General features: G+C 34.5%; 2 protein-coding genes across 2 annotated transcripts; both read left to right on the plus strand.

Moving 5' to 3' along the window:
- Positions 1-3,421: 3,421 nt before the first annotated feature.
- Positions 3,422-4,360, plus strand: LOC143390459 (olfactory receptor 5J3-like). Its single transcript, XM_076842843.2, has one exon. The coding sequence runs from the start codon at positions 3,422-3,424 to the stop codon at positions 4,358-4,360; it is 939 nt and encodes a 312-aa protein (XP_076698958.2).
- A 7,289-nt stretch (positions 4,361-11,649) lies between these two features.
- LOC143390460 (olfactory receptor 5J3-like) lies at positions 11,650-12,588 on the plus strand. The gene has a single exon (XM_076842844.1). The coding sequence runs from the start codon at positions 11,650-11,652 to the stop codon at positions 12,586-12,588; it is 939 nt and encodes a 312-aa protein (XP_076698959.1).
- Positions 12,589-13,787: the final 1,199 nt, after the last annotated feature.

Consider the following 13,787-nt stretch of genomic DNA (forward strand, 5'->3'; position numbering starts at 1 on the left):
CAAAGAATGAAAATATTTTCTTTCTACCAGATCTTGTTCTAGTACCCTAAAGTCCCTTGAAGTGTGTTGCTCTTTGTTTGCCTTTGTTTCCCCCCCCCCAACCCCTTAGGCTAAGGAAAATATTCTGAAAGCATACTGACATACCTTTCCTAAAGTACAGAGCTGGAATTATTATAAATTCCATTGATTTTTATTTTTCCTTTAGAAATCATATATACTGTTTTTCTCCACTGCAGCTTCACATTTCTTTCTATTCATTATAATATTCAGGAAGTGAAATGCCTTAGGGACGCCATTACATTCTTGAGAGTTCTCTAAATCCCTCAGGAAACTCTAAGCAACTTTTAAATAATGTATGTATTCTATTCATTTAATCAGCAGGTAGCTCTAGGGAGTATATTCCCATTTGAATTAAGGTAAATATATAACTGAATCTTCAATCTAAACTTGTCTTTTGACAGGATGATTTTTTAAGCATCTTGAGCTAACTTTCATACCAAGGACTCTTTGCCTGTGACTTTCCTGTATTAAAAGATAAGTTTGAATCCCAATCTGCTGCCTCTTACTGCTATCATTACTTCATTTATGCACCATTATACAAGTAAGATATACTTAACTGACTTGTTTAGGATTTGGACTTTGCTTTTGAAATATAGGGAAATAGAGCACAGTAATGGGTAGTCACAAATTCCTAAATAAGCTGAGGTGTTCATTATTTTTCCTTTCATTAGTAAGTTAAATTCACTTCTTCAAATCTTACACACATAGATTCTACACATCATTTAAAATGCTTTGAATAAAGAAGGAAAAAATATTCAGAATTTAATCTGATAAACACATCAAATAACAGGAGCAAGTGAAACTGTAATTTATCTCCCCTATATGTTAAATTTCTCTTTTTCTTCATCAATATCCACCTTGTGGTGTTCCTTTTACTGGGGGTTTTTAAGTATCTATGTTTCAATTCATTGGAATATTCTTTCTAAAGGGAGAATTGCATCTACAACATCACTATATATTCCCATGGATATTATTTACCTATCACTATGGATAATCTAGATCTAACATAATTACCTCCTCATTTGTTATTATCTCAGTATTCTTGTTCTTTTTTCTAACTGAGTCAATGTATAAAGAGTCTCAAAATGAAATGATAATAAAACCAGCAAAAAAAAATAATAATAATTCTTTACTTCATTCTATGGAGATAAAATTACTGGTATTGCAACATTTAAAATATGTATTTACATTTATGCCTGGTTCAAAGGGAGCAAGGGACAGTTTTGCTCACCCAGATTCTCATGGAAGATTCCCCTCTGCCCAGTTCTCCTCATGAGAAAAGGCGGAAGGAAGCTGTGTGGTTGACTTCGAACACAAGCACAGGCAGAACCTGTGCTGGACCTGTCTCTGTCCAAGGGACAGGTGTTTTCTGTGCAGCACTCTCCATGTTCTGCAAATGATTTTCAAATAAAGAAGAATTTATCACTAAAACAAACTGACTAATAAATACAGGTAACACAATATTCCTAGGGATTGAAACAAAGGTCAGGAAAATAAGACACCCTTTTTGGAATGAGGCAGAGGAATATGTGAGAAAAATTGGAGTGCACTTTAAAGACTGTGAAAGGAAATAGATAACCAATTCAGCTTATCCAGCAAGACATTGGGGAACAATTCTTAGGAATATGACATAGAATAAATAAGAATGAGCATCTTCTTCATTTGGTTTCCCCAAAAAATAGCCCATGGTACTTTAGGTAAGTCTGAACCAACTTAGTTAAAATCCAGAAATCTTATCCTAAAATGCCCTATTGATTTACATCTTGTGTTTATTTATATTTCCCCATTTAAATGTAAATGTGGAAATATATTTGTTTTGTCTTTTTTTCCAAGTCAAATGTGGTGCCCCTCAAAGATGATATGCATTGGTCCTGTGGAAAAGATTATATACTCTAAGGATTATGTTGCAACTTGGGAAGAAAATTAAGTATTACAAAGAAGATTCTGTGTGTTCGATAAGTTTGCTTTATTCTGTGGTTTCATTTTGCTCTTTTCTCAGAATAACACAAGGACTTCTGTTTCCTGAGCCTCAGTTAAAATATTTCTATTGAAATTCAAAGGTCAATTATAAGTTGCTTTCACCATGTTTCATATTCCAGCTGGGAAATGCCCTCTCCCCATTCTAAATGGATGTTCTCAGAAGTCTGTGCCTGTGGCTATTATCTAAGGACAATAAAGTCTCTCTAGTTAAAATAACTTCGGAGATTTTAGACTCTGAGTCTCTGCCTTTTGTCACATCCACCTGTTAAAAAATGTGGAGTACTGGTGCTGAAACCTCAATCCTAGTCCTTGATGCCAATTCCAATAATGAAAAAAGGGGAAAGGGAGGTTTGTTGCTTTGTTAACAAAGGAGAGACACAGGGGACTCTTGTTCCAAAAGTTGTTTCTGCCCATCAGCAGAAATAGGGGGCTACATTCCATCTGTTCTCTGTCTGGGTTGTAATTCACTTCTTAATTTGGGGACATAGTCATTTCTGAGATGTTCTGGTACCATCCACAAAGTCTGGATTTACTCAGGGACAGATAACTCTTCCTAAAATGGGGAAGAAAGAAAGGTGGGGAGATTAGGGAGGAGCAGGGAGAGAGACAGAGAAAGAGAAAGAAACGTTTCCATTTTAAAAATAAATTACATTGGCAACACAACAAGGATTATACTCAAAGCATAAAGTGGACCACTGTTTACAGTAGTATGAAGAAAGAAAGAGAGGGAAGGAGGGAAAAAATGTGGAGTAGGGCTAATTATGAAAACATCAGTGGACATTAGTTACTCTTAAAGTCAAAGCCAGCAGTATAAAAGAGAGCTTCGAGGAGACCATAGATTAGATTCTCAACCACAATTCTTTATGCTTTTTTTTTAAAAAGAGAGAGAGAATTTTTTAAATATTTATTTATTTATTTATTAGTTTTCGGTGGACACAACATCTTTATTTTATTTTTATGTGGTGCTGAGGATCAAACCTAGTGCCCAGCGCCTGCCAGGAAAGCATGCTACAGCTTGAGCCACATCCCCAGCCCTTTTATGCTTTTTTAAACTAGACTTTTCTTTAGATATCTTTATAGTGAAATTGCTTTAGCTTGTTGTACACATTAAGACTAGTATTTGAAATGCATTCTGTCACTGAGACAGAAATATTCCTCGATTCATCAAGGCATTTTTTATGGAAAAGGTGAATAGATAGAATTAAGAGTCTAAAGACTTTCTAGTTAAAATTTTCTATATATAAGCAGAAGGACTAGAGATGAGAAGTCACTAACTCAAGCCACATAGCTAGTTAGGATTTCCAAGAGGTATGGATATCATACTGTTTCTGTTTCTTTACTCCAACCTCCTATCATCAACAGGTATCAAGAAACACAACACATGGCTTATGTCAATTTTACCTTGGTGACTGAATTCATCCTTTTGGGACTAACAGATCGCACTGAGCTGAAGGCGCTTCTCTTCGCGTTGTTCCTGCTGATCTATGCCATTTCTTTGGTAGGCAATCTAGGAATGCTCTTTCTAATCCAAATAACTCCCAAACTCCACACGCCCATGTATCATTTCCTCAGCTGTCTGTCCTTTGTAGATGCCTGCTATTCATCTGTTTTTGCACCCAAAATGCTGCTAAACTTCTTTGTTAAACAGGAGACCATCTCATTCTCCGCGTGCATTGGGCAGTATTTTTTGTTTGTGTCCCTCCTTACCACCGAGGGCTTTCTGCTTGCAGCAATGGCTTATGATCGCTATGTGGCCATTGTGAACCCTTTACTTTACACAGTGGCTATGACTAAAGGAGTCTGCACCGTGCTTGTATTTGGGTCGTGTGTGGGAGGCCTAATCAACTCACTGACACACACAATTGGCTTAGTGAAGCTGTCCTTCTGTGGGCCAAATGTCATCAGGCACTTCTTCTGTGACCTTCCTCCCCTGTTGAAGCTGTCATGTTCTGACACATCCATGAATGAATTGCTGCTCTTAATCTTCTCTGGTGTTATCGCCATGATCACTTTCTTGATCGTGATGATCTCCTACATCTTCATCGTGGCTGCCATCCTGAGGATCCGCTCAGCAGCAGGTAGACGCAAAGCCTTCTCCACCTGTGCCTCGCATCTCACAGCTGTGACCCTCTTCTATGGCTCCATAAGCTTCAGCTACATCCAGCCAAGCTCCCAATACTCCTTAGAGCAAGAAAAGGTGGTGTCTGTGTTTTACACCCTGGTGATTCCTATGTTAAATCCACTGATTTACAGTTTAAGAAACAAGGAAGTGAAGGATGCCGTAAAAAGGGCTACAGGTATGAAACATTTTTGTCCTTGATTTCATACCACAAATCCAAAAACAGGAAATAAAACTGTGCTTTCTGTAATAATGCCAGTAAAGATTTTTATTGGTGCGTCTTAATCATACAGAGTTCTGAGTTTCATTGTGGCGTTTCCATACCTGTACATAAATAACATGATATGATCTGTGCCACTCTCCAGGACAGCAGTCCCTGGAAACCTTCAGCTTATTCAGTTGGATCACAGCCATAAAAAGAGATCTAGAAGAACAATGTGCCTAGGACACATGGCTAGTTATTGTGTTAATTAATCTAAAACTGGACTAAGATTAGGGGGTAGTTTTCTTAGATAATTGATGGCATTTTCATTCCTTTATAGGAACAGAAATTGATGTAAATATATATGCATTTGTTATATATAGATAGGAAGGGAAAGTCAGGAACTAGAGACTGGGTAAGTGAGAAGGGAAAGAGGGAGACCAGGCAAAGATGCACACCAGAGTTTATTTATCAGATCTGACAAACAAAGGCCATCTCTCTATAGGAGAGAGAGGCAAAATAGGCTTGAGTTCTGGGACTTTTTTGAGGGAGGCTCAGAAATAAGAACTGAGGTAGGTTTAGGGTTTGGTTGGTATGAGGGAGTGATGACCCTTTCTCAGAAACTCCCTTGGGTGGGAAAGTGAACCCTTTTCCTTAAAATGGTTGATGTCACTTAAGATGGCCATCCAGATGCTAAGCAAGGACCTTATAAGATACATATATAGAATATAAACATTCATCTAACATCAAAGAGACTAACATAAAATTTATGAATGATATCACAATAGATCTTTTGATCCTTCTATTTAGTATAAAAAATGAAAATATTTTAAAAACATAAAATATTGAGTCTAGCACCATGGCACATGCCTGTAATCCTGGCAGCTTGGGAAGCTAAGGCAGAGGATTGTAAATTTGAGGCTAATCTCAGCAATTTAGTGAGTCCCTAACCAAATTAGACCCTGCCTTAAAATAAAAAATAAAAAAAAGGACTGATTATGTAGCTCATAGTAAAGGACCTCTGCGTTCAAACCCCGTTACCATGTATGTATTCACACATACACATATATTTATGCTTGCATTACCTGGAAAATGAAAAGGTATTTGTTTCAACAATTAAAACTCTAGTATTCTTTTAAATAAATGTGAACACTTTAAGAATGCTCAGGGAAAGAATCTGTTGATCCTCAACCAACTTTCCATTCACAGTGGTTAATCTGAACGATTTTTTCACTCCTGGTGTCAGTTTTCACTGCCATCCCTGAAATTCAACAGGACAGCATGCCATAGTTCCATTACCATTCTAGCCATTACCATTCTACATTAAAAGATCATTAAAATCAATTTAAGTTCTTGCTCTGAAGAATTTTACTTTGTGTTTTATTTTATTTATTTCTTTATTGGTGCAGGGGTACCAGGGATTGAACTCAAGGGCACTTGATCACTGAGGAACATCTCCGGACTTTATTTAGAGACAGGGTCTCACTGAATTGATTAGTGCCTTCCCTTTGCTGAGGCTGACTTTGAACTCCCAATCCTCCTGCCTCAGTCTCCAACCCGCTGGGATAATAGGCATGCACCACCAAGCCTGACCTACTTTGTGTTTTAAAAGAATGACTTCAAGGCCAATTTGGAACCTGTAGTAATCAGATTTATCCTTCCCTTTTTTTAGATATCTTCCAGCATCCTTTTTAGACAAAGTATTCCAGGTAGGGAAAATCTATAAATTCAGGTTTTTTTTCTTCCACTCAAATTTAATGCAAGTGCATCACCATAAAACCAAGCCCACATGTACTGATTGTTCCATAATGATCTTATCTCAAACTACTGTAAATGATCCTATCTCAGAAAAAAAATGCAATATCCTAGAGAAAATTTTATTTGAAAATAAAATGGTATTAACATTTTCCAGTCTCTTTTAAATTTGAAACAACTGGAGGGAAATGGATCAAGCCCCATATAGTCATAATTTAGACTCACTAAATATTAATTAACATTTGCATGGGGAAGGTGAGACTAAATTTTTATTTTTTTTTTCTCTTCAGAAACAGCCACTTTATTTAACTAAATATCATCAATATCTATGTAAGTAAAAACAGTGGTAGCATATTGAAAATATGCTATATAAGATAAACTGTGCAAAGATATTGATCTGAAAATTAAATTATCAGAATGAAATGTTAATAATACTACCAATGACACGCAACACTTGTGTAGTCCTTCAAAATTTTCAAGACCTTTGAATATATTATTTAGGTCCCAAAGGTGCATATACAGTTGACATTTACATATATGAGATTTTCATATAAGTGCATTTATATGAATTTTGTCTTTCAGACAAATGAAAAATTAACTAATATTAATAGTATATAAACCAAATTGTATGTACCCCTTCACAATATTTCAGGAGCATTCAATAAATTATATCCAAAAGGATTAAACATGAAGAATATTATACAAACAAGATAATTGAAGATAAGAACAACAAATTGAAAAGCTTATATTTTTTTTTTTCAATACACAACTTAAAAAGGAAGAGGATAGGTTCCAAGAATGCACATAAAATGATATAACTCCCTAAGTGTAATGTGTGAGAGGAGGTAATATTTTATGGAAAAAAAAATGTCATTTTTGTCTCATACCAACCTATAAGTCCTGCTAATCAATAATTACATAATATACTACAAACAAAACCTAGGCATTTCCATGATAAAAAAAAGAGGCAAAAATCACAGTCATAGAATTCTGATGGAAATTTAGGAGGCTGGTGGCAGATTTTTGTAATGTAAACTGAAAATAATTAACATTTTTCTATACTTAAAATAAAGTTTAGTATAATTTATATGTTACAGATCTATTATGTAATTAAGTAAAATTTACTATAGCATATTCCAAATATTCTTAGGTACTTGGTGGAATTAACTGATAGAAAATAAATGAGAGCTTCATCAAAGACATACCTGATGCAACTCTGTTGACTGATAAGCAAAACATTAGGAAAAATGATCTGAGAATGCACACTTATAGATCCAGTCCCTTCACTCCATGTCACAAATTGGTTATTATTCAATATAAACAATTGGAGGAATCAGGGCACAGCAGATATTCATTTTACATGAATTTCCTTTGGGTTCTCAGGGAATGTCTGTCAAATATGTGTTAAGTTTTTATCCTGTTGTGTAACCTTGAAGTTTGTGTTTGGGAATTCAACTCCCTCAAAAAGACAAATACTTTGCTGGTACCATCTAGACTTGTTGTGGTTACATTTATATCTTGGTCATATTTATTCTTACTCAGAAACCAGAGTCAGTTCAGTGAATTAATGTTCCTAAGATTCAAAGTTTGGGCTTGCTTCATCAACATGGAGTGATTATGTTGTTCCCAACTATGATAACAATTTTCCATTGTCTTTGATCAAATGTGACCTGTTTTTAAATTCCATCTCCCCAAACCATGAACATCTAATGATCATATAAACTATAATATGATATAATTTCTTCTAAAATATAATATGATATAGGCTCTCTAAAAATACTCTGAATAAATAAAATAATAGCAATTTTTAGTTAAAGAAAGAGACAACCTCTCTTCTTACAGTTTATAGCAGTTTAGATATGTCTTCTGAAGTCTGAAAATTCCTATAAATCTTCTTCTTCTTTTGTAGACACTTCAGCATTCAGCTTTTGTTAGAAAACCCTCCGGGACTAAAGGTTTCTATGTGCAAACCTGGACACTTCATTTAATTACCCTGAGCCATATGCAAGGTCAATCAGAAGGTTAATCAATTATAAAAATATAATGATTAAAGAAAATAATTGAACATATTAGACACCTAATAAAGAAATCTTCTCAATTAGAATTCTTCCTGACATTGTTTTCTATGAAAAAGAAATAATCATTTTAACTAAATTGATTATAATATTATCTTTGTCCATATTCACCAATTTGTTTTCACTACTGCTTCATTTTAAAACCATTACAAAAATTATCACTACCATGTACATATGCAGTTGTGTTTGCTGGTTTGTTTGTATATGGTATATATTTGTTTCTCAGTTACTCTTAATATATATCTTTGCATGATATATAGCCCACCATTTCATCCTGTATTCATCACCTTTTATGTTTTTATTCTATTCTATTACCTGTTTACTCAACATTCCAAAAGTTGCTTTCATATTCAACTAATATAATGACAAAATGTTAAACCTAATTTTATTCAGTTATCCTAATTGCCTAATTTATCCCTAATATTGAAAGCAATCTACTGCATGATGATACACATAAATGCATGCACACAAACACACACACTTGAAATTCTATGTAAAAATTACTTCTGCTATTTTGTGTGGCATTACATTAAAATATATATCCCACACACATATATTTGCATTTTCTAAAATCACTTCCAATAATAATATGCTTATAAATTTTTATATTCAGCAACTTATAAATTTTTAGGGCTTTAAAAATAATATATATACCAGATTATGCATAATATGTACATATCATTAAATGATATAAATGAAAATTTTAAACAAAGAATTTTTAACAGTTCTATTTTCCCCTGTAGAGCCTTATATAAGTAAGACAAGAATAAATGTGATATTACCTCTCTAAAGTTGACAAAACATTAAATACATGAATGACTACCCTTGGGGAGAATGCTAGTACCTTAATTTCCTCATGTCTATTTGTGGCTGTTTTAATGAAACCCAGTGTTCACAAAGCACTGGGGATCCCATCCTCTATAGACCCAAAGCCAAATATAAACCCAACCGTCAGGAAGTTAAGAGGAAAGGGCCAGGAATTTCTCTCCACACCAGGTACGTGTCCTGCTCATGTGTTCTCACAAAGGATTTATAAATGATTTCTCTGATCTCCAAAAAGAGAGTTCTTAATTCATGCAGGGAATGCAATATGAAGTAAAATCATCTGTTTCAAATTCATTCCAATTACCAAATACTCAAAATGGAATTTTGCCTGTCAGGTGGCTTTCTTGAAATAGAGAGTGGGTTTATTCCACATTTTCTCAATTAGCTGTATATAAAGCTTCATATACTTAATTTTTGTGCGATTCACAAGAAAATATACTTAAATAACTACCTTGATATCTAAGACTGATCATTACAATCTATTAGATTTTGCCAAATCTGAGAAATAGAGCAGCAATTTCATTGGCATTGTTACCAGAACTGTTTTTTAGATGCAAATATCAGTTTGCTGTATCATATCTGATTTTACAGTAAAATAAAATTGTAACATGAAAAGTAGTCCAGAAGAAAGTGACTATTATAAAGAAACCATTATGAAATCATTAAAATTAAAAGAAGCTCACAGTCACAAATGCACTTTGTTTTAAAAGAAGGTCAATCAAGCCAAAGTTAGCTAAGCACTAGGAAACCAAAAATGAAAAAAAAAAAAAAAATTCTAAAAGTTAGCTTAAGCAAAAAGTCATTTGTCAAGTATGTGAGTAGATAGTTTGTATTTTCTCATTCTCAATTTAATTTATTTTTTCTTTGCAGTTCTGGGACTGTGCCCAGGGCTGCACACATGCTCTGCAAGCCTTCTACCACGATTCTCTCTTTTCTTCATTTGCTTTACTTTGTGTGAGTGATGGACTTCTATAGAGTTCTATGCCCTTGCATGACAGTATCTACACTTTTTTTTTCTGTCATTCTCACAATTTCTCTTAAGATAATTTATAGATGAGTCTAATAGTTTGATTTCAAATACAGACTACTCCAGTAAAATGTAACCAGTCATTCTTTTAGATTACTTACAGTTTCAACAAAATGAAAATAATCAAATCTTTCTCGTAGCATTGCTTGAAGTTTTTAAATTGTTATTACATAATTTACTTAATGTCACACTGATACTAAGAGGTGGAAATTTGAATCCTTGTGTTTATTAATCTTTATTCAAAGTTAGGGATGCATCATTCTCAAGTATTTTGGATGGTTGCATGGAAAACGCTCAACATGTCTTTTATTTACTGAAAACTTCCAAACTGCAATGGCGTATTTTGTACTCTTAAGCTCCTGAGGTAAAGAGTGTTCCCTTTAAACATTATTTAGAAGTTACTTCATAAGTACACTATATATTGGCAGCATACTTTTCATAAATTGCGAGCTACATGCTAAAAGTCTAAAATAATATTAATGATCAAGTATGTCCTGTATAAAAACTCAGATCTATGTGTCATCTGATGAGTAGGAAGCATATGATAAGTAGGAAGCATAGATATTGTCTCTAAAATGATATTTGAGACTTTGCCTTTAGGGATTAAAACATATTGAGGAAGATTTCCAATTCTACAATAATGAAGAAATCTAAGCATTATAAAAAGTATCTGATGTAGACAAATCCAAGTCTTTGGAGTACAAATACTATGAAGCATCAGAGGAGATAATGATAGATATTGTTTGGCATTAGAAATAATTATTTTCCAGAACAAGTTATCCTTTAAAACTAAACAATTTATTACCTTAGAAAATATTTGACTGTTTTAATTTTATATTACAGATAGATTTGACTCTCACTTCCCTTTTTTTGGATACCCTCTAAATTTTAATAGAGGATATTATACATATATATATTAATAAGTATATACATATATACATTATACATATATGTATAATGTCTTTTATTTTTTAACTTGTTCAAATCTCATGTATAACAAATTTTCACATTTTCTCAGAAATCTGTTACCTATGGAGGAATATTTTTGTATTAGATTACTTTGTTCTTTGTTAAAAGACATTCTTCCTGGGGCTGGGGTTGGGGCTCAGTGGCAGAATGCTTGCCTAGCATATATGAAGCACTGGATTTGATTCTTAGCACCACATATAAATAAGTAAAACAAAGGTCCATCAACAACTAAAAAATAAAAATTAAAAATTAAAAAAAGACATTCTTCCTTAAAAGATAAAGTCCTTGTCTTTTATTCTGGAATTTAGAATATTCCAGATCCATTTCTTGAACTTTCTCTATCAAACATTCTTACTAGGACTTTCTAAGGGGATTGTAATTTTTCCACAGATTCTTATGTGTTACATTAGGCCAATTTAGACCCTCCAGAGCATTCACCTGTAAGTTTGTATCAGGGCAACTTTTCACACTTCCAAGAGTTTATTTCACCATGGATAATTTTCACATAATTAAAGATGCTCAGTTTTCTAAAGTTGCTAATGGACTGAACTCACATATTCAAGCTGTACTCTTTGGTTATTTCTTTTTCTTCGTCTTCTCTTGTTCCCTGCAGATCCTTCATAGGAGCGCAACATAAATGGCTGGCAGAAATGTCAGTGAGATAACTGAATTCATCCTCCTGGGTCTGACCGATAACCCTGAACTGAATACGATCCTCTTTGTGCTGTTTCTCTTGATCTATGTCGTTACCGTGGTAGGAAATATTTGGATTATCGTAGTAATTGTGTCCAGTGCCCAGCTTCATTCTCCCAAATACTTTTTCCTGAGCCACTTGGCTTTCTTGGATTTTTGCTATTCCTCAGTCTTTATTCCTAAAATGTTGCTCAACTACTTTGCAGGACAGAAAGTCATCTCCTATCATGGTTGTCTCCTTCAGTATTCCTTCGTCAGCCTCTTCTTGACCACCGAATGCTTCCTTCTGGCTGCCATGGCCTATGACCGATACCTTGCCATTTGCCACCCTCTGCATTATAGAGGTCTCATGACCCCCACATTCTGCATCTGCCTGGTGACTGCTTCTTACCTGCTGGGTTGTGCCAACTCACTCACCCACCTGAGCGGCTTGCTCCGGCTGTCTTTCTGTGGGCCCAATGTTATTGACCATTATTTCTGTGATATTCCTTTACTCTTCCGACTCTCTTGTTCTGACAGCCACCACAATGAGCTTTTATTCCTTGTCCTCTCTGGAGCGACCTCAGTGACAACCTTTTTGTTGGTAGCTAGTTCTTACCTGGGAATTCTTATCGTGGTCCTGAGAATGAACTCCTCCAGGGGTAGGTACAAAGCCTTATCCACCTGTGCCTCCCACCTGACCGTGGTAACTCTCTTCTATGGAACAGTGATGTCTACCTACCTGGGAACCAGCGCTCACTACCCACAGGACAGACAGAAAATTCTGTCTGTGTTTTATACTCTATTGCTGCCAATACTAAATCTTGTAATATACAGCATAAGAAACAGAGAAGCCAAAGAAGCCATGACAAGAATAATTAAGAGAAAAATATTTTCCCATTGAATATGAGTTTTCAAGGACGTTTTAAGGAATATTTATTGAACCTGCAGGCAGTAAAAACAATACCTACAACTTGTGGAGGGAAACGAAAGTAATCTGAAGCAGCTTTTGTGCAAAGATGCATTATTGCTTTTAGGAACATACATGCACACCTGTCACATGCATCCATGTGAACATATATACACGGGTTTACATGGAAATGTTTTCCTTTAATCTCTTTGGTTTACCATTGAAAGGCCTGTGAAGTAAACTGGTGAAAGAGAGATTAACAGGAGAAAAAGTGAAGCTTATTGAGATGACACTGCATCAATAATTAACGACAGAGGTTTCTATACCCAATATAATAGGGAAAAGGGAGACAGGAGAAAAAAAAAAAACTTTTATGGGAAAAATAGGCTTCTAATGGAACAAATTGGAGACAAAGAAGTTTCATATAGTGCTTTTTTTGTGCAGTTAGAAATAGGCTTCTCTTGTTCCTGGAAAAACAAAACAAAACAAAACAAAACTACTCATCTTGCAAAGGCAGTTTTTCTATCCTCTCCTTCCTGCAGTGAAGAAGCCTTGGAGAGAGTATTAATGAGCCCTATTTTTGGCAATTTCTATATTTAGTCACATAAAGAAACCTCTAAAAAACTTCTTTGTGTATCTCGTGTCTTCAATTAGAAACAATTTTCTGTCACTTTGGTAATGGTTCTAATAATCTAATTTTCTATCTAACAGATTGAGATAATTTCCTATGAATTAAATATAGAGGAACCCAGCACATGGACAATAGCACAAATATCTGATAAACACACACACACACACCACCTTGAGAAGAATTAGTTACAGAGTGGAAGTTCAATCTCCCCCTTCACATTTAGAACCCTCTAGACTGAACCATTTTACAGATGAGGAAACCAAGGATTAAGGGACTGGAAAGAATACCAGACAGCCAATAACATCAAATATGTGAACTGGAATTCAAACACACTATACCTGTACACTTTTATGCAGACTTCTTTCACAATTTACAGTAATAAGTAGAATTGTATGTGTGTACTATACATGCTATATTTTTTTTTTACCTAAAACTCTTGAAAATTGGACTATTTGATTTAAACATTTTAATAGGCACAGAAATGTTTCTTTTTATGGCAATTCTATAGCTGTCAGTTATACAGAAATAACAAAATAATAATGCAAAGGTATTTTATTGTATT

The sequence above is a fragment of the Callospermophilus lateralis genome, chromosome 2, assembly GCF_048772815.1.
Source record: "Callospermophilus lateralis isolate mCalLat2 chromosome 2, mCalLat2.hap1, whole genome shotgun sequence".
Classification (NCBI taxonomy): Eukaryota; Metazoa; Chordata; class Mammalia; order Rodentia; family Sciuridae; genus Callospermophilus; species Callospermophilus lateralis.